This window comes from Miscanthus floridulus, chromosome 19 (genome assembly GCF_019320115.1).
Source record: "Miscanthus floridulus cultivar M001 chromosome 19, ASM1932011v1, whole genome shotgun sequence".
Lineage (NCBI taxonomy): Eukaryota > Viridiplantae > Streptophyta > Magnoliopsida > Poales > Poaceae > Miscanthus > Miscanthus floridulus.
Genome location: NC_089598.1, coordinates 50,852,971 through 50,874,235, shown reverse-complemented (window position 1 = coordinate 50,874,235; position 21,265 = coordinate 50,852,971). Strand labels below are relative to the sequence as shown.

At 41.9% G+C, this 21,265-nt stretch overlaps 2 protein-coding genes across 3 annotated transcripts; one reads left to right on the top strand and one right to left on the bottom strand.

Annotated features, from left to right (window-relative positions):
- Positions 1–1,897: 1,897 nt before the first annotated feature.
- Positions 1,898–9,969, bottom strand: LOC136526971 (uncharacterized). The gene is made up of 10 exons (XM_066519548.1): positions 9,686–9,969; positions 9,502–9,591; positions 8,342–8,607; positions 5,431–5,519; positions 5,234–5,337; positions 4,893–4,995; positions 4,721–4,796; positions 4,514–4,625; positions 3,349–3,880; positions 1,898–2,329 (listed from the first exon to the last, which is right to left on the bottom strand). The coding sequence occupies exons 1-10, from the start codon at positions 9,903–9,905 to the stop codon at positions 2,239–2,241; spliced, it is 1,683 nt and encodes a 560-aa protein (XP_066375645.1). The 5' UTR covers positions 9,906–9,969; the 3' UTR covers positions 1,898–2,238.
- Positions 9,970–14,074: 4,105 nt separating this feature from the next.
- LOC136526972 (protein MOTHER of FT and TFL1 homolog 1-like) lies at positions 14,075–16,353 on the top strand. Of its 2 annotated transcripts, XR_010776646.1 has the most exons (5): positions 14,075–14,324; positions 14,453–14,514; positions 14,613–14,653; positions 15,643–15,974; positions 16,220–16,353. XR_010776646.1 is itself a non-coding variant. In XM_066519549.1 (4 exons), the coding sequence occupies exons 1-4, from the start codon at positions 14,130–14,132 to the stop codon at positions 15,891–15,893; spliced, it is 549 nt and encodes a 182-aa protein (XP_066375646.1). In that variant the 5' UTR covers positions 14,075–14,129; the 3' UTR covers positions 15,894–16,104. The 2 variants fall into 2 exon arrangements, 1 of the variants encoding a protein (XP_066375646.1); XM_066519549.1 differs by lacking the exon at positions 16,220–16,353 and having other exon boundaries at positions 15,643–16,104.
- The last annotated feature ends 4,912 nt before the right edge of the window (positions 16,354–21,265 follow it).

The window sequence follows — 21,265 nt, the reverse complement described above, 5'->3', positions numbered from 1 at the left end:
CCCGCTTCTTCGGCTGCTACGCTAATCTGTGGCGCCTAGATTTTGTCGACTGGGCGGAATGCTCGTCGTCATGGCCGCAAGGTTTGGGAGCCGGGGCGACAGCTCAGTACATATCATCTATGTTGGAGGAGCTGTCCTCGCTGAAGATGCCTCCCCAGGGGCTGAAGTCGAGAAGACAGGTGAAGTGGCAACGTCCGGATGAGGGCTGGATAAAGGTGAACACTGATGCAGCCTTGGACTCCAATACTTGCACTGGTCGAGCCGGGGTAGTGATCCACGACCTTGGGGCTGGTGCAGGCAGCAACGGCGCGGTGGCTCGATGATGTGCTGGACCGCTGAGGCTATGGCGGCAAAGGAGGGTTTGGAGTTAGCAGTGGAGAATGGCTACGATCGTGTTCTTTTGGAGGTTGATTGCCGAGGATTGCAGACCTTACTTAAGGACCGTTCTAGTGTGAGGTCAGCTATTGAAGGTCTTTGTTTCGATATCACAGAGTTATGGCGGGAGGCTTTGGAGTCTAAAGGTTTTAAACTCAGTAGAACTAAAACTGAGTATATAAGATGTGACTTTGGCACTACTACTCGGGAGGAGAAAGATATTAGTTTGGAAGGTCAAGTAGTGCCTAGGAAGGATACATTTCGATATTTAGGATCAGTGCTACAGAGAGATAGGGATATTGATGAAGATGTTAGCCATAGAATGAAACCAGGGTGGATGAAGTGGCGCCAAGCATCTGATGTCCTATGTGACAAAAGGGTACCACAGAAGCTAAAAGGTAAGTTTTATAGGACGGCGATTAGACCTGCTATGTTGTATGGTGCAGAATGTTGGCCTACGAAAAGACGACATGTTCAATAGATAAGTGTCGCGGAAATGCGTATGTTGCGTTGGATTTGCGGTCATACAAGAAGAGATAGAGTTCGGAACGATGATATACGTGATAGATTAGGGGTAGCACTAATTGAAGAAAAGCTTGTCCAACACCGATTGAGATGGTTTGAACATGTCCAACGGAGACCTCCAGAGACACCGGTTCGTAGTGGAATCCTAAGCCAGGATAGTGTGAAGAGAGGCAGAGGAAGACCGAAGTTGACTTGGGTAGAGGCAATAAAAGGAGACTTGAAAGGACTTAGCCTTAGATAGGAGTGCTTGGAAGACAGCTATTCACGTGTCTGAACCTTTTGTTTCTGCTGGGTTTTAACTCTAGCTTATCTTAACTTGTTTGGGACTTAAAACTTTGTTGTTGTAGAGTTAAGTGGATGTATAGGGAAGCCAACTCGGTGGCCGACTCAAGCATGGTGTCGGCCATATAGCGCTCCCTTTTTTTTTTGGCTCGACAATGTCCCCGATTGGTTGTTGGGGCTAGTAGATTGTACTTCTGATTAATTAAAGCTCTGTGTCGCTCTAAAAAAAAAGCCTCCATGGTGTTCTCAAGCTTGTAACATGTAGATGAAAGGCGATTGTTTTTTCTCCGTGTGGTTCAGGTTCCTGCGGATGAAGTTCCTGCGCGGGTCAGCGATGGAGTCCAGGCTGTCAAAGTGATGTCATCGCCTGGATGCATCTTTTCCTCGTTGTCGAAGTTTAAGATGTCATCACTTGGATGCGTCTTTTCCTCGTCGTCGAAGTTTTAAGATGATCAACATCTGAAACACAAGGAGTCTGTGCACAAAGCACCCCTACCTGACGCGCCATGAGTTTTTGACTCCGGCAGTGAAGATCAGCGTATCGCGCCGCACAGGAAATCAGAAGGGTAACACACTGAGACAGATTTATACGGGCCACCAAGTGCTTGCTGAATCAGTTTTAGCCGTTGCTACTGAAGTCTCTTACGTCCACTACCTACTTGAACAGTGAACAAGACCAGCTACCGTGTCTTAATTTCTTTAAGACAAGACTATATAGCATGAAATTTGAAGGAGCAACATCCTTCCAGGCTTACTGTTTCACGCAAGTACACCAATGTACCAAGCTCCAGTTCAGACTTGACGAGCATTGCTACAACATCAAGGCATCAAAAATATCTACATTGAATGCAGAAAAGGTTTCCAGGTGCCGGTTTGCCCTCAGAATGGCAGCAAGATGTCAAGAAGCACCAAAGGAAAATAAACTAAAAGAAGATTAAGGCACAACCATCCCATACCATTGAGAATTATTCAGATGGCAGATGCTCTGGAGCCAAAGAGCTTCAAAAACTTTGAGCAAGACTTTACCGATGCAAAAACACAGTTAGTTTGGAGGGATCAATCTTCTGGGATTCGCCATCTTCTCAAAGCCTTCTCAAGTGTCTCAGCTCGTTCATGGACACGTGCTGCTTCATCTTCCACCCAAGTCCTGAAATAAGCCGGTAGATGTGTAATATCAGTTCCAAAGGAGATTTTTCTTTTTCCTTTTCGATTTAGTCCACGAGTACCAGACTACCAGTACAACAATTAAGTGTGTTTGAACTTATAAATGCCCCAGACTACCAAGGCTAGATAAATAAATGCTCTACAGTTGGTATGCAGCACCAACACATTTAGAGAATATCAATATCATAGTGCTGACACTGAAGCAACACGTGTAACAGTAAAGTCATTGACCATCTTGATAATTTCTTCAAAAAGACTGCTGTTGATGCTAAGTATATTATTTTTCGCATTAAAATTGCATCATGAGGCCCCTATTTCCTTTAATTACCACAAATGCAGATGAGCAGATTTACCAGCATAAAAGCTTGCTTTGGTTTCAATGTAAATAGGAATTAATTCTGAAGTTTTGAAATATGCAAAAAAAAAAATGTTTGTATTTCATGTTTTAGAAAACTGAAAACTTGTAACATCTGAAATTCAGAAAAAGAAACATGAAACTATGAATAATAGAAATACATGAATTCAAATTTTAAGTTTCAACAACTAAATTAAATAACCAAATAGCAAAATTCATAGTTCAACTTATAGAAATTTACGAAAAGAACAAAAAAAATCAACTTTTTGTTTCATGATATTGGATTTTCTGCATTTTTCGAATTGTGAAATTAAATTTGAACTTCCAAGAATCAGAATCCACAAATTTCAAATGTAAATAGTTAGGCCTCCAACTACAATTTAACCTCTGACCAGCTAGCCAACCCAATAAAAAGAACATAGCCAAATTAACTATAGCTATAGCTTGGCTTTCCTCCATGTGGCTTTTCATTGCAGCCAGCAAAGAAGTTACAAACCAGACAATCATGCACAAATGCACAATGAATTGGTGTGTCCACAACGACCGATGATTCACACATTTTTCCTAGGGATCATCCCGTCCCATGCAACCATATTGAAGTTGTTTCCTGCGATGACCAAAACAGTAAGGTTGTATAGAATACATACCTTAGCATCGTAAGAGCTTCCTGCTCAGCTTCAAGATATGATTTAGCTTCATTGACAGCTTGATGCTTGCTGGTCATGTCAGACAACTGGTTTTCCAAAGTTTGCTGATCGGCCATGACCTCTTCATTCTCAGTTGCCAATCTATCATACATGCCATCAACTTCTGACCTTAAATTTATGAGTTCCTGATTCTGGCGTTCTAAATCTGTTCTTTCTTTCAACAAGTCTGCTAGTTCCTCTTCTCTGTCTGTCCTCTCATTTGCAAGCTCATGCAACACATGTTGAAGATTAATGTCAACTTCAAGAGCCCGTTCTTGCTCCTTTATCATCTTTTCCTCCCATTGTTGTTGTATATCTCCCCTACTAATTAACTCTTCCATTATTTCAGCTATAACAGAAAGATGGGCTTGGTTTTCTGCTTCAAGTCTATCTAACTCTTCCTGAATTGCTTCCTTCATTCGACCACTGGTTAACGCAGCAGCTGCTTGCGCTTTAGTTACAGGTTTGTCTGGTTGAAGGCGTCTAGTATTTCCTGTAACATTCCATGATTGTAGAGAGAATAAAGATAGCAAGTTGAAACAGACATAACTAATACTGTCGTAAGTCATTAGCATTGCCAAGATTGTAAACCATAGTCACGAGCTGCCAGAAGAGGGTAAGGCCTACTAAGAGCAACAGATCAGGTACTGCTTGGTAAGTTCATACATGTCCAAGTCAGATCAAATCATTTTATTGCAGAAGATATTTTTTCAAAAGAATGACTAAAACTAACTAAAAATAGCTAGCATGGCAGCCTCAAGTATATGCAGAAAAAGGTATGAGTTTGACATTTAATCTCAAAGCAATCACCTGAACATTGAGGCCAAACCAATGCAACATAAAATACTAAGTATTTAGAGAACAGTTCTCAGTACTGCCCCATTCATTTGAATAGAGGACAAAAAAGCTTATACCTCCACATGTGAACAGAAAAGTGAAACATATTAACATAACTTGAAAAACACCACTAGAAGAAACCAAAATAAGTTGTTTCTAATCACTATAATGGTCAATCTAAATACTAAAACGGAGGTCCTCCTGGTCTTACTATTTCTGTTGCAAGTTAACTTGCAGAAAATTACTTGCATGTAACTGAAAAACACAGATAAATACTAACAGATCATACCAAAAACTCTGCTGATGATGCTGTTTTCACCAGCCATTAGCTCTATGAGCATGGACGGAGACACATCTGGGCAGGCACGCAGATCCAAAATGCAAACATTTTGACTCAGCATCTGGACTGTAACCAGAGTCAGGATTTCCAAAAAGAATGAAACAAAGCATCTAACTAAAGTTGCAGGACAAAATATCAAATAAAAGATATGAGTACCTTTTGGTCTATTTCCAATGCAAATGGATGCTCAACAAGCACTTTCCAGTTGACAAGATCGAAACGAGAGAGGTAACTACAACAACAAAGATCAAAGATAACTAAGAATCGCATTCCAATTATCAAATTGAACAGTAAAAACAATCAAATTTCATATGTCCAGCTATAGTACCTATCAGGTAGGAACAAGGAATTTCCCTTGGAAGGAGAGCCACTTGTCAATGTTCCCAAGGAGTTTGACAACTTGCTGGATACGATACCAGATTCTCCTAAAGCTTTCCATCACCAATTTGGAAAATTAGATATTTACAGTGTCAGCAACTCAAATAACATAATCTGGAACTTAAAGGGAGGCTAGTGTAAGGAAAAAAGAAAAGAAAATGGACAATATTGTAAAAGTTTCACTACATGTTACACTGGCAAATGCAATGCGGAATAGTTAGATCGGGAGGATTGTTTCTCAAACGTAGGAAGACCTTCTAGACTTCCAATATGATAAACAGTGAAACTTACATTGGATATATAGGAAGTCTGGGTCGTCAATATTGACATCATCAAAGGCACATTGGACTGCGCCAGAAGTTAATTTACTAGGAACAATCCTTTGCATCCTTTTCCTACAAATTGCAAAAATAAAGATGTAACATAAAGAAACTAGCAAACGTCATGCATAGCTTTTAAATATATTTTATACTCTCTCGCCCCATTACCTCTCAAATTTTGAGCATAACTTAACAAACCATCTTGCAAATTCCCTCCGTGTACAAAAATCACTGGAGCTAACATCTTTCTCAATTATCTGACAAGCACAGTATATGAGGAAAACATAATTAATACATTGCTTTCCTAATAAATATTGCCTACAGTATAAAATTAGGAATGAGTCAGCATACATGAAACAACATAACCATTGAAACAGCCATACATTGATAAGTGCAGACCACTTTTAATATATTTAAATAGCGATATGTTGTGTGCATAAACAACTTTTGACCATCGTGCTAGCGAGCTAGTTGACCTTCATGCAATTGAATCTCAGGAACCATAAGAAGAAAAAAAAAACTGCCATTAGATCCTGGTCAACCATAGTCACAGGGGTCAGTCGGGATCGATGACGTCCTGAATAGTGAGTTCAAACCGATAAGCCAGTGGCAGAGGACTCAATATGGCTAGGTAGCGTCTCTGCCATCCCTTGACTTTAGTGCACCATATTTCCCTCTTTTGCATCTCGGTTTTCCCTAGTATTTTTCCGTATGTCTCCGCCATAAATTGAGCTATGGAGCTCTATCAATGTAGTTGTGCCACACCTTAATTTGTATCCGCCCTCCACCACTGTGACAAGGGTCACTGGTTGCCGCACCATTACTATGGAGGAAAATGCTGTTGCTAAGATCTGGGAGGCACCCAGCATATAAGAGCACCACCGGCGACAGATAGCAGTGCAGCCACAGTCAATACGGAAGTCTCCAGCGAAACCAAGACTACTGGAGCGAAGACATGCACAAGAGCAGCTAATGTTACTAGCCATGGAAGACCAATTTGGACAGCAGTGAAGTGCTGGTGGTGCTGATGGAGTTTGGAGCAGAGAGAAACGAGGAAGACGGAAACTGTTGGCAGCATGCATATGCAATGAGAGAGAGACTAGAGGTTAGGGCAGAACGTTAGGTAGGCTGTATGGGCCAGAGCACAGAAGACCATCTAGGGCTGTTTGGGAGGGCTTATCCCAGCTCCAGCTCCCTACAGTATCTGGAGCTGCCAGAGCTAGTGCTAGTTTCATTTTGGAGCGAGAGAGAGAGAGAAATGGCTTCATGCGACAATGCATAAGATTGCATAGAAACTGGGGGCTGTTTTGGGTGGAGAAGCTTTTGTTTACAGCATCTGGATCTGTTTTGGTCAATTTGTTTACAGTTCCATGTACAAGTTTGAGTTGTGATCAAAGGCAGATTATGCTCATTGGTCTTCAGCTCATCTACAACATGGATGTTTGAAGTCTTCAGCTCATAATTTGTTAACTAATAAAACAGTGAGTGGAAATGTCCGATATTGTGTAAAATATGACGTGAGAATAAGTCCTAGGTTATTAGGGATATACATGTCAGATATGGTTAGAAAGGCCTCCACTGGGGTGGTAAGATCACCCATGAGAGCATCCAGGTGATCACAACATGTAAAATGCAACCAACCAAACACAATCTTCTGTGTTCAACCATACAGCGCAGCCCTTATGCACCCAATTAAACACATGCTTACTCAGTGCAAAATGCCCTATGCAACCCAACCAAACACCACCATATTACATACAGTAAGACTGGCTTGGGCTAGCCTGAATTAGCCCTTATGCAGGCTTCGAATTTTCTAAGGAACCATTCACACCCATTATGTAACCAATCCTTTTTTTATAGCTTTGTATTCATCTTCTGTAACTAATTCGTAGCATACCAAAGGCCATAGACCCAGATTAGTTGAAACCACTCAATCCGAACTAACCCCTTCGAAGTGTGTTTTTAGAAACCCGGTACCCACATCCCACTCGAGCATGTCCTGGTTGACCTAGATTTCTGGTTAGTATAGGAAAGGTTATTAAGGCGTCACCTAGGCGACGGCTAGTTGTCCGAGCTATTTTTGCATCACGGCGTCCTACTCGCCGTGGCCTCCTTGCGTACGGCGTCGTCTTGGGCAAAGTCGTCGCCAAGGCGTCGGCGGACGCCACCGGGCAGAAAAGGCGCGCGCGGGGAAAAGGAGGGAGCTGCACGTGCGGGAAAGGGAGGGAGTTGTGCGGGCGGGAAAGGGAGGGAGCTGCGCGCGCAGGAGAGGTAAAAGGGAGGGAGCTGCGCGCCAAGTTGAGAGAGGGAGAGGGAGGAGAGAGGGAGACAGAAGAGGGCGGGCCACACACCTGAAATCCGGCGGTGGCACCGGCGCCTGCGACCGCGACTCCCGTGCCCATCCGCAACCGCGACTCCCGTCCCCATCCGTGATCGCGACATCTGCCCATCCACAACTGCATTTGGGAGTTAGGACTTCTCTGCCCGTCTGCTGCCTGCAGCCCTCCCTGATTCGTGTCTGCAACTTCCTCTGCAGGTTCCCTCTCCTTCCTCTGCTCTTCCTCCCCTCCTCTTAATTCTACGGCTCCGCTCCCCCCCCCCCCCCCCCCCCCCCCCCCCCCTCCTCTTTGCACTGCAGCTCTGCTCTTCCTCCCCTTCTTCCTCTACTCTGCTCCTTGTACTCTGCTCTGCTGGTTGCTTGCTATTTGTGGCTGCTATGGATGCATAAGTCCATCTTTGTTTTTACAGCTGATAGATGAGAGATGAGAGCTTTGCTATGTTATGTTATGTTATGTCACTAGAGTCTAATTTGCTGCTATTGAGAGATGAGAAATTTCAAATTTGCTATTTTCCTACTTTATGCTGTGCCCTGTTACTCTAGCAGCACTATTTATTATGGTATTATATGGTATGATTTGCTTTTGATTTCTAGTGGTATTATATATTAAGATGTTTGTATGGCGTCGCCTCGCCTCGCGCCTTAAACGCCTAGGCGTCTGGAAGGGGGTAGCTCGCCGCACCTTGCCTTACCGCCTTAATAACCTTGAGTATAGGTCAAACTAATAAGAATGAATAGTACCTGTAGCTTCTTCAATATAGAGAAAGCCTCCTCATGTACAGGATCTGTAGGAACTCCAAATGGAAAATGGCTGGCAGTTGCTGTTCTGCAGTTTTGCCTTGAATCATCGGTTATTCCTTCAGCCTTCTTATCATGCGCTGCACTAGAAACTTCAATTTCATCATATTCCCTGTCACTTGCATCCTCCTTGATTGTCTCTGTTGACTCCATTGTTGACATTTTCTCTTGAACATAGTGTAATGGAGCAACAATGAGTTGCTGTATACCTGAAAATCAGCACCATTCCCTAATTCATTTTGTTCTCTTTACAGAACAAATGGCGATTGTATTCCAAATAGAACCCAAATTCTCTAACAAAGAAACAGACTTCCCTAAACTGCAAATCCAAAAGGAAGAACAGCTACCACCATTATTGCAATACAAAAAGGTTTTCAAAAAGGAACAAATTGTAACATTGCACACGTTTCTAAAGATTGTTACAACATGAACGCTCTTTGTACCCAACAAATTTTTGGTTTCTTTCGAGAGTACAAGATACGATGAACGTACCCCACTCACATATGCATGCACATTCTATGTTTCCTGCTACACACGTCAAAGGCTGTGGAGTCATGTTTCGACCTCATTGAAAGTGAACATGCACACAGACATGTTGATTCTGAGTAAATGAGGCATGCTAGTGACCAACCGAGTCCAAGGTACATGAAACCTGGTGGACCAGAACTCCGACAACTAGGTCCTGTGCCCATCCACATATCCACTTGATATCTGCTGCAGATATTTCTTAATCTGTCACAGCTTTACATCCCACTACAAAATCTAACTAGAACTTCAATTAGACACCTCTTGTAATAATATTTTTCAAGACGATCTGAAGAAGTAAGCAGTAAAAGGATTATACCATGATAGAAGCACAGTGGTAAACCAACTTCAAATATGGAACATGGATCCTGGCAATGTGATAGAGTTGAGCAATCTCAAATGCTATCATTTCACAGGTGGACTAGATGATACATTGCAAGTAAAAGTATCACAACCTTCAGAAAATTTAGAAATAGATTAAACGAACAAGGACAGCAATCTAAAGTTGAAATTCCAGAACCACATGGACGCAAACAGGGGAATGAATATAGTGAAGCTACAGAAGGTAATGAACTCACGCTTCCTGGAGGATGGGAAGCGCCACGCCAGCCCAGCCAAGGCGATCGCCACAGAACCTCCCAGCCCAACCACGACAGCTCTCCCAAACCCTACAAATCAACAACAATCCCCGCGATAAAAACAGAAGATTTGCTCGAGGGAGAAAGATTTGACCATCTACTTGTCTAAAAACGATAAGTCTACCAATCCTCCTCCTCCCCTGTTTCATCGGCTTCACGTACTCGGGAAACCACCAGCCGCCGACCCCGTCTTCGGAGTCACCGGCGGCGGGAGACCAGCTGGTGCCGCCGGCAGCTACCCGAGCGGACACGCGGCCGCGTAGGTGAGGCCGCAGCTGTGGGAAGAGCATGGCATCGAGCCGCGGCAGCGGGGAGAGGCGGAGAGCGTAGGGGCCGACAGCCATGCCGGGGAGGAATCGAGGTCGCTAGGGTTTTGTTTTTTTTTTGAAACAAATCGCTAGGGTTTTGCGAATCAGGATTTCATCGCTAAGTGTCCATTTCGGGTCGTGTATATCATCCGTAGGAGTTTTTTGATCCATTTGTGCTGGCAACATGTTAGGCTAGAAAGTACCGAGCACATCGGGGCCTTGTGCCATTCAAATTCTAAGTTTTTTTACTTTTTTTTCATCATATTAATTTTTAGCTGCTTGTATGGAGTATTAAATGTAGGTAAAAAAAATAACTAATTACACAGTTTAGTTGGAAATCACGAGATGAATCTTTTGAGCCTAGTTGATCCACGATTGGACAATATTTATCAAATAAGATGAAAATGGTACTATTCATTAGATTAAAAAAAAATTTGCAAAATGAACCAGGCCCGGGTCACATTGGTTCCGTGTACAACTCCTTGTCCACTCTCCACGCTCAACATGGAAATGGGCCGACCAGGCCCCGTGGCCTCAAGGCCAATTATAGGGGTCATTGGACCCATTTCTCATAGATGCTATAGCCTTCATGACTCATTAAGTGGTATGGGTCGGTCAAATATTTTTTTTACAATCTCCTAAAAAAAGTATTTTTCTATAATCATAAACTATGGATACTATCAACACTTTTAGAAAAGATAAGATACAAGATTAAAAAATATATCATAATAATATATCAAAATTAAAAATATCATAATAATATATTAATATTATTAGTAATGCATCAAATTAAATAAATTTGCAAGTGAACCATGATTTTAATTTTATCAATTTTACTTCCAAAATATGATATTCCTCGTTGTACTTCCAAGAACAAACAGTCTTACAAGTTATGACCAATCGTGTTTATTAGAAAAAAAATAAAGAACACCAATAAATTAAAGAAAAATATTATTAATATGACGAGTAGGTGGACCCACAGTACCCATTGGGTCAATGCAACAAGGGGCGTGTTGATGGTCATTAAACATCAGTTTTGACCATCAACATTGCACCAAAAGTGACAGAATAAGCAACACCAAAATTCACGTGGTTCACTTGTACTTTGAAATCTTTGCCTATGCCAGAAAACTATGCAAATACATCAAAAATCAAGCACTAGAAACAAGTGCGACAAAGCAGGGCCATCAGGGGCCACTTGGTGGGGTTGGCCGACCCCACCACGCATCACCCGACGTGGTCCCACCAATGCCACCTCATCAATCCATGGCACAAGCCAAGAACACACTCTCAAGCTCATCCCATCGTTGGTTGCAAGTCGGTTCAAGATCAAAGGCTCAAAAGAGGATATATATATACATGGATTGTTGGGCCCACCATGCTTGTTTCTGTGCTCAATTGGACTTGGGGGCTTCATACCCATACTTCCGTACACCCCAGGGCCACCACACCGAAGGAGGAGGGCCTTAGTTTTCTATGCCTTTGTTTATTATGTGAAGTTTGTGCTATTTCCATTTCATCCACTTTCTTTAGTAGGGACAGTAACGTCTCTAAGCTTCAACAACCAAATAAAGAAAGCCAAGCAGTAGAGCATGGAAGAAGAAATCATGGGTCCCAACACCTAAGCTCGCCCACGTGTCACGCAGTCGATCTCTAGCCTTGCAAGAAATCGACTGGATCCCCTTACACAATATCTCCATTAGCTGGTCTGTGTCACGCTTGGGAACCACACAAATTAACTAATGGTTTGAAGGTCTTTGTTTATTTGATGAGAATTTGTAGAGTAATGCCTGCTACTATTGCAAAAAAAATTCTTGAATTACTATTATTCGAGCGCCTATAATAATGTTGTTAAAGATTGGAGCTAGGTAGTTATTAAACATTCGAAACTAATATACTATTCACTTTTATTGATTTGATAAGATGGAAAGGTATAATTGCTCAACACTTAACAAATCTTACTACTCCATTTCATCCTCTTCTTGATGAGAGTTTGTAATGTATGTATGCTCAGTATTGCAAAAATAGTCTTGAATAAATCCGATGGTTCAATGACTCTATGGCTGAAATTACTATAGTATGCAGTTAAAGGTTTGAGCTAGGCAGTGAGTAAACTTTAGGTGTTAATGGATTACGAACATATGTTGATTTGAAGAGATGAAAGCATATAATTGTCGATCACTTTAAATTTTTCCTACTGCGTTCTATTTTCTTCCTGATATGAGCACATATTCGACAGAAGCAATCACCTCTTCTGTTATGTATACCTATGCGGTCGACAAAACCAAGCCTTTCAGTTTCAATTTTGTATTCCATGTTTCCAACTTAAAATTTGTGTTGTTTCTGTTTCATATCTCACTTGCTTTAGCACAGCCACTAACGTCTCAAATCTTGAACGACCAAAGAAAATAAAAGCCATAAAGTATAGCATGGAAGAAGAAATCTTGGGTCCCAACACCTAAGCTCGCTCACGTGGCGCGTAATCGATTTTCAGCCTTGCAAGATAACCAGTCGGAGCCCCTTACACAATCTCTCCACTAGCTACTCTCTGTCAGGCTTGGGAAATTGTGGTAGTCCATCAACCACACAAATTAACTAATGGTTTGAAGGCATTTCTTTATGTGCTGAGAATTTGTAGAGTAATGTCTGCTACTATTTTAAAAATAATCTTGAACAAATTTGATGGTTCAGTGACACTATGGTTGGAGCACCTATACTAATGTTGTTAAAGATTAGAGCTAGATAGTTATTAAATATTTGGAATAATATAATATTAACTTTTATTTATTTGATAAGATGGAATGGTATAATTGCTCAACACTTACAAATTTCACTATTCCATTTCATCCTCTTCTTGAGCACATAGTGAATAGAAGAAAACAACCCCTTTAGACCTTATTCATTTCATCCCCAAACCAAGGGACTTCGAAGGGATGAAATGAACAAGGCCTTGGTTATGTTTACCTATGCATTAGACAAAAGCAATCCCCTCTGTTTCAATTTTCTATGCCCTGTTTCCAGCTTGAAGTTGTTGTTTCGATTTCATCTCACTAGCTTTAGCAGAGACACAAAACATCTCTAATATTAGAGGTAAGAAGTTAAGCTTGCAAGGATTTAAGAAGAAATCAAGGGTGCCAAATAGCATGGTTTGCCCACATGTGTCATGCAATTGAAGGTAACTAGGCCTACCAGAGCCCCTTACACAATTTCCACTAGCTACTCTCTAACATACTTGGGACAATAAGGTGAGCGACAATCAACACAACAACTTCATATATGGTTCAAAGGCCTTTTATTACATGACGAGATTTTGTAATGTATGTATGCTCACTATTGCAAAAATAGTCTTGAATAAATCTAATGGTTGAAATTACTATAGTAAGCTCTAGCTAGGTGTTAATGCATTATGAGCATATGTTGATTTGAAGAGATGAAGTATATAATTGTCCAACACTTCACATTTTTCACTATTCTATTGTATGTTCCTCTTGATATGAGCACATATTCGACAGAAGCAACCGCCCCTTCCGTTATGTGTACCTATGCGGTCGACAAAAGTAAGCCTTTCAGTTTCAATTTTATATGCCGTGTTTCCGGTCTGTTTTTTGTGATGTTTCCATTTCATCTCACTTGCTTTAGGAGAGATACTGAAAGTCTCTGAGCTTGAACAACAAAAGAAAAGAAAAAAAAGCCAAGCAGCAGAACATGGAAAAAGAAATCGTGGGTCCGAACAGCTAAGCTCGCTCAGGTGTCGCGCAATCGATCTGCAGCCTTGCCGGATAACCAGCCGGAGCCCCTTACACAATCTCTCCACTAGCTACTAGTATCTGGCATGCATGGGGCAAGTGACAGACAATCAACAGCAGCACCATCATCATCATGCATGCTTATCTTTCTCATAGTCATCAACCAAACATGTCCATGTCAACCTTCCACCACCACCACCCTCGGTGGCGGATGCAGAACAAGATTTAAGGGAGGCTGGTCTCTTCTTCTTCCTCTCTCTCTCCATTTTTTCTTTTTCCTCCACCTCTTTTTCTCCATCACCCTCCCCATATTTCCATTGATGTACCAGCTGTATGGGGGCTGAAGCCCCCCCCCCCCCCCCCCCCCCCCCCCGATCCGCCCCTGACCACCCTCCATCTCCAGCTTATAAATACTCCGTGACCCCTGCTCACAATCTCCACTACTCTAGCTAGCATCGATCAAGCTCTCGATCAGATCGAGTGAGCCATCAGCAGGGAGTTTGTGTGTCCAGCCATGGCTGCCCATGTGGACCCGCTGGTGGTGGGGATGGTGATCGGCGACGTGGTGGACCTGTTCGTACGGACGGTGGCCATGTCGGTGCGCTTCGGCACCAAGGACCTCACCAACGGCTGCGAGATCAAGCCATCCATGGCCGCCGCCGCTCCGGCCGTCCAGATCGCCGGCAGGGCCAACGACCTCTTCACCCTAGTCAGTACTGACGGTGCTCTTATTTATTTTAGCAGCTGGTTGATAATGATAAACTAAAATTTAAGAGATGGTATACTAATTCCGATTCGCGCGCACTGTGCGTGTGTTTATCTGTGTGATGTGATCAGGTTATGACTGACCCCGATGCTCCGAGCCCCAGCGAGCCAACGATGAGGGAGTTGATCCACTGGTAACTTCTTGCTTGCTTGTCATGGTACTGCATTCTACTTTTTGTAGCTAATTTTTCCGTCTACTTTTGGGGATCGACCTCCTGCGTGCAAATTAAAGGTTGGTGGTTAACATACCAGGTGGAGCAGATCCTTGTCAAGGTAAACAACATATGCACGAAAACGACTGCTGGCATGCTTACAGCTTACTTGTGTGTGTACATCTATGTGTCACGTCAGTTGCTTGCTTAGTCTCTGATTGATTCAAAGTAGTACAAGTATTAGAAGTCGATTGGGCTGTGTCTAGAGAAAGCTGCAGGGACATTTTGCGGCGATCCATCGAATGTACTCCTACATAGCTGCAGGCCGGTCGACAGTAGTAGGTGCGAGGTGGCGGCCGACACCTGTCCCGCCCCGGAAGTAGTAGGTGCGAGGTGGCGGTCGTAGCGGCGGCGGCGGGGGCCGGGACCCTCCGTCGGCACACGTTACCTGCTGGCCTCCTCTCCACTCCACTGTGCACGATGCCGCCCACGACGCGTGTCGACCGCGGCTCCGCACCTCGTCATCCTCAGCAGCCTTGCACAACAGGCCACCAGTGTCGGTGTAAACACGCATGCTCAGTTGCTCACCTCACCCTAGGTATCTAGCGTCGTTTTGGCCGGTACCTGTTCATCATCTCATTATATTAGACTGACAAATCAGCTACCATCTCGTCGGAGCTCACTTAATTCTGTGCTTCATGCATGTCAGTGATCACTTGGCGTCAGTAGTCATGCTTTAGTACTCGATAGTAGATTTTTTCCCCTTTTTGTGAGTATTTTTTAATTAATTTCGTCATCCCTTTTAATGAATTACGATGTATTGGCAATTTTTTTTTTGTAATGGAGCTTATTATGGCACTTCCTTTTAGAATCAATAGGGAACGTGGAATTCACGCTTTTGTTTATTCTCTGAATTATTGTCAAAAGATGGAGTGCGTGAAGCTGCCTTGGTTTTTTTAAAACAAAAAGAAAAAAGAAGCTGTCTTTGATAGCGACATTTTCGTAAAGTTCCATGTTTCCCTGATTGATAGCTCCACGAGTCTACACGTGTAAGCAGCACGCACTCTTGTATTTGGTCGTTGCTGACGCGCTCTTCCGCATTATGTGCAGGTGAGACGGTGATGCCGTACCTGGGCCCGTGCCCGCCGGTGGGCATCCACCGCTACGTTCTGGTGGTGTACCAGCAGAAGGCCCGCTTCATGGCTCCGCCGGCGCTGGCACCGGGGGTGGAGGTGGAGGCGTCGCGCGCACGGTTCAGGAACCGCGCCTTCGCCGACCGCCATGACCTAGGCCTCCCCGTCGCCGCCATGTACTTCAACGCGCAGAAGGAGCTAGCCAACCGCCACCGCCCGCCCCGCTGACTGATCCAACGGCAGTTACCCAACAAGCCTAAGCTAGCTGCTGCCATCAGCGTCCGATCAGGAAGAAGACAAGTTTCCTAGGCCATGTTTAGATTGCAAAAAATTGCAACCTGATGAATAGTAGCGCTTTCGTCTTATTTGATAAATATTGTTCAATCGTGGACCAACTAAGCTCAAAAGATTTATCTCGTGATTTCCAACTAAACTGTGCAATTAGTTATTTTTTTTACCTACATTTAATGCTCCATGCAAGCGGCTAAAAATTGATGTGATGGAGAAAGAGTGAAAAAACTTGGAATTTGGAGATGATCTAAACAAGACCCTAGTCGTTGTTGTCACCTAGTAGTACCTTTAATTAAGCCGGCGTGTGCGTGTGATTGGGACTTGTCTCTCTTTATTATTCAATATACACCGTCTCAACTTGTGGTGTTTAATTATTTTATTTATTAGTTATATCAAGGTGTCATCAAGTCACTAACCTACATACATTTTTTTCCTATTTATATTCTTTTCTAATTATCAATTTGTTAAAAAAATCCTTTTGTTTTTTAATAAAATAAAATAAAAATCATTTTCAAGTTGATGGTGTCTTTATTCATAAAAACAATTTTTATCTAAGTAGAAAAATCGGCCCTCCAACAACTCTGGATTATCACTCCCTCAACATCTACCATGCATAAAACCTCCCATGTGCTTCTTGATATCCGTTGAGTATGTGCGCTGTCATTCGTGAGTAGGTTGGTCCTGGCCAACGATAGACCATTGTTCTTGGATGGTTGTGGTAGGACAAAATTGGATAGTGTTGGCCATGACTGGCTATTGCTGGCTAGAGACCAACTACAAACTAACTGGATCGTGTTAGCCTTGTCTGGTTGCAACTAACTGGATCGTGTTAGCCTTGGCTGGCTATTGTTGACCGAGGGCTGGCCGCAACTAACTAGATCGTGTTGGCCCTGGCTGACTGTTGCTGGCCAAAGGCTAGCTGCAACTAACTGGAACGTGTTGGCCTTGGCTGACTATTCACTGGTGCAGCAAGGCTTTTTGCTCTTGGTTGGGAAACTCTTTAGTCCCGATTTTCCAACCGGGAGCACCAATCCAGGATTAAAGGTACACTCCTTTAGTCACGGCTTAATGTCCTTTAGTCCCGGTTGGAAACACCAACCGGGAGTAAAGGGGGCCTCCAGGCCTGGCCAGGGACCGCCACGGGGCAGGACATTGAGTCGCGGTTGGTGTTACCAACCGGGACTAAATGTGCCTCTTTTTTTTTTCTTTTTCTGGTTTCTATTTTTGGTTTCTTTTTTCATTTAATGATTAGTTTTGATATTAAAATACATTTTCGAATACGCTGCTAATAGTAATATATATGTGTACTTCGCACGCGTAAGTTTTCGTTCGAACTTTGTACATAAATAACAAACGAATATACACGTACATGCATATATATATGATGATCATATACACACACGTTATTTTATGTACATATAATATGTATATATATATATATATATATATATATATATATATATATATTACAGAGGTTTGATATATAAATTGTTTATGTTCTTAGCAATTTACTCCTCCAGATTTGGCATCCACGTTTCGTTCGGGTCGTCATTGTAGAACTCGCCGTTGGGGTTGATGACCTGGTCATTTAGAAATCCTGCATAGTCTCTTGAATTGTTTTAAGTTGGTCAAGTCGTATGACTTTTTCCCTCAACCATTCAGTCTACAATAAAAGTTAAAGGAAAAAGTATTAATATATATATATATATGTATGTGTATTGCTCATGTAATTACTTATACAAATGAGAGCAATAAAGAAATTATAAATATACGATCGAAATAATATAAAGGAAAAAGTATTTATATACGTACTTTGAGTTGCTCTTCAGGAGTTCTCTTTGAGTACGCCATGATGAACTCACAAACATAGTATCCGCAGTAGTTGTTACCCTGCTCTTGCCTTAGAACCCACTTTTACGACAAAAAAATCAATTAGGGTGAATTGAAATCATCATATGGTGTTAATTGAATATAAATGTGTAGTTATAGTACTTACTCCCTCCATCCCAAATTGTAAGTCATTCCAAGAATCTTGGAGAGTCAAAGTTTTTCAAGTTTGACCAAATTTATATAACAAAATAATAATATTTATCATACCAAGTAAGTATCATTAGATTCTTCATTAGTTATATTTTCATATTATACCTATTTGATGTCATCAATCTTTGTGTTTCTCTCTATAATTTTAGTCAAACTTGAAAAAGTTTGACTCTCCAAGATTCTTGGAATGACTTACAATTTGGGATGGAGGGAGTACTTTGTGTGTGATTACACCCAGTGGCGCTTTGCAATGTTTCATTTTTTGTTCCTCAATAAACCTTTTCCAAACCCTGCTCCCGATAAAATAAAAAAATAATTTAACCTTTAATAATTGTTGAGAGATCGGCGCCATTATATATATATGTTGTTATAGAGAAACTAAATTAATTACCCTTGTATAATATCTATCATGTCTTGATACTCTGTTTGCGGTTTTCTCAACGAGTCTAAGATTTTCAATCTACTATTGGCCATATCGATGACCATCAATATCCAGTGATTGCTTATATATATATATGTGTGTGTGTGTGAGAGAGAGGTAACTAGCTAGTAAGGAAATATTGATGTCTCATATATATGATCGACATTAATTACTTATAATAACACTCACTTGAAGTTGTAGGGGAAGAGTATCTCCTTCTTGTCGCGTTAGTTCACTAAGAAATTCATGAGATTTCTCTCAGGTTGAGGCTTATAATCCTTCGGGGGGTTAGGATGTTTGTATACGACATACGGATCAACGAACCCAACATCATTATCCTTTCTCTTTCTAAGTTCTATCATATCATATCTGCATACATGAAAATTGTGAATATATATATTGTGAATATATAATAAAGAAATTGTGAATATAGTAGAAAATAATCACACTTACAGACAATAGCAGCTAATAAGACTTTTGTCGAGAGAGTCCAGGTGGCATAGTTGGTGTAATTCTGGAAGCTTGACATAGATAATGTCATTGCCACGGAAGTAATGGTGGTTTCTAATTCTGACAGAAAGATAGATTTGTCCCGCATCAGACGCCGACATGTACCACCCGTTTAGCAGGTACATTTGCGTACCCAGTTCACCTAATTTCTCTGGGTTGTATAGACTCTGACCTGGTACAAATTTCTTGTAAGGATCCACTTCCGGAGCAGATGGTCCTTCAGCGAGCACTTCGGCAAGGTTCAAACCAGTGTCCTCATAAAACTGAAGAAACGACTCATAGCCGCCTACCTCCTCCACTAAGTTTAAGTTTGAACCATATTTGTTAGGAACGACAAGAGGGGGATTGATTGTTGCGATTGTTGTCTGAGTTGTGCAACACCTTTCCCTACTCTCTTCTTTTTTTGCGCCGCCTCATATGACTTGGTGAGAGAGCGGTCATAGTCCGATATCGGTTGTTTCGCGGCGCTCTTAAGAGAATCCCATTTTTTTTGTTCCAACTTCTTTCTTAGCTATTCTGGAGGTAGGAAGAAGTATGATGGCTCCGGGTTCTCCCTCGCTCATCGTGCCTGTTTTGCACCTTCAAAGAAATCTGTCACTTCTTTTTGTACCGCATCCTTTAATTCCTGTTCACTTTTCTCATAAGATAGTTTTTGGGGAATAACTAGATGAGTATTTGCTTTCTGCTTCTTTGCCGGTGGGCAGGGCAACAGCTTCGTTTGCGGGGCGGACCTCTTAGGGGCTGGCTTCCTTGGAGGCGGGGGAGGCGTTGGAGACCGCCTTGGAGGCAGTGCAGACTTTGGAGGTGGTGGAGGCGTTGGAGACCTCGGCGGAGGAGTTGTGGACTTCCTTGGAGGCGGCGGAGGAGTTAGAGATGGTGGGGATGCAGCAGTGCCTTCGAAGGCGTCATCATTGCACTGAGCACTATGATGGTTGGGAGAAGCAACAACTGGACTTTGGTTGGCGGAGGCCCTGCTTTGTGAGTACAAAAAAATAATGAGATATAAGTAAATGCTTATTATTAGTCATGCCCATAGAAAATTATCAAAAAATTGTTTTGTTAACTTTTGTCCGCACCTAATGTCTGCTGGCGGTGGAGCAGATGCCCCAGGGATAATGATGTAGCGCTTGCGCCATAGTATATATGCCTTCTCTGCTTCTCCTAGAGTCTTCTCTCCATCACCTCCAGGAATGTTAAGATCTAGATCCTCATAACCTTTGCTCACTTTATCCACTGCGACCCTAGCATATCCAGGTTGTATTGGTGCCCCATGGATTCTTGGTGTCTTGGTAGGGTTTTATCCACTGTCTCGATGTTGAATTCCGATATTATGTACCGGCCCTCCAGTGGTTTCTTCGGTCCTCGAATATTTTTGCTCTTCGCCGTTGTGGTCGCCGATCCAGAGGGCTACATATAAAAACAATAATAAATAAATATCTTTTGTACACAGAAATATATACAATATTCACATATAATATATATTTAGTATATATACCTCGCCTGTATTTTCTTGCAAAACATTTTCTTGCTCATTTTCAAGAGCTAGGTATTGACTTCCGTCATCAACATCCTGCTCACCAGCATTGACAATAATATTCATCATTTCTTCCTCCATGTTGTCTACCGGGGCAGCCACATCTAACAAATTTAACAAAATTTAAGTCACATATATAAACAAGTCATATATATACAATAAGTCATATACAAATTTATTTAAGTCACATATATATAAACAAGTCATATATGTAAACAAGTCATATATGTACAATAAGTCATAAACAAAATAAATCTAAGTCACAATATAAACAAGTCATATAAACAAGTCATATATATAAACAATTCATATATGTAAACAAGTCATATATGTACAATAAGTCATATACAAAATAAATCTAAGTCACATATATAAACAAGTCATATAAATAAGTCATATAAACAAGTCATATATATAAACAATTCATATATGTAAACAATCATATATGTCAACAAGTCATATATGTAAACAAGTCATATATGTCAACAAGTCATATATGTAAACAAGTCATATATGTAAACAAGTCATATAAACAAGTCATATATATAAACAAGTCATATATGTAAACAAGTCATATAAACGACGAATTCGCCCTAGCGAGAACAACAATTCGCTCTAGCGAGAACGACAGGGCGAATTCGTCGTTCTCGCTAGGGCGAATTCGTTGTTCTCGCTAGGGCGAATCGTCCTTCTCGCTAGGGCGAATCGTCGTTCTCGCTAGGGTATACAACAACGGGGCAGCGTTGCTCTGCATATACAACAATGGGGCGGCATTGCTCCGCATATACAACAACGGGGCGACGT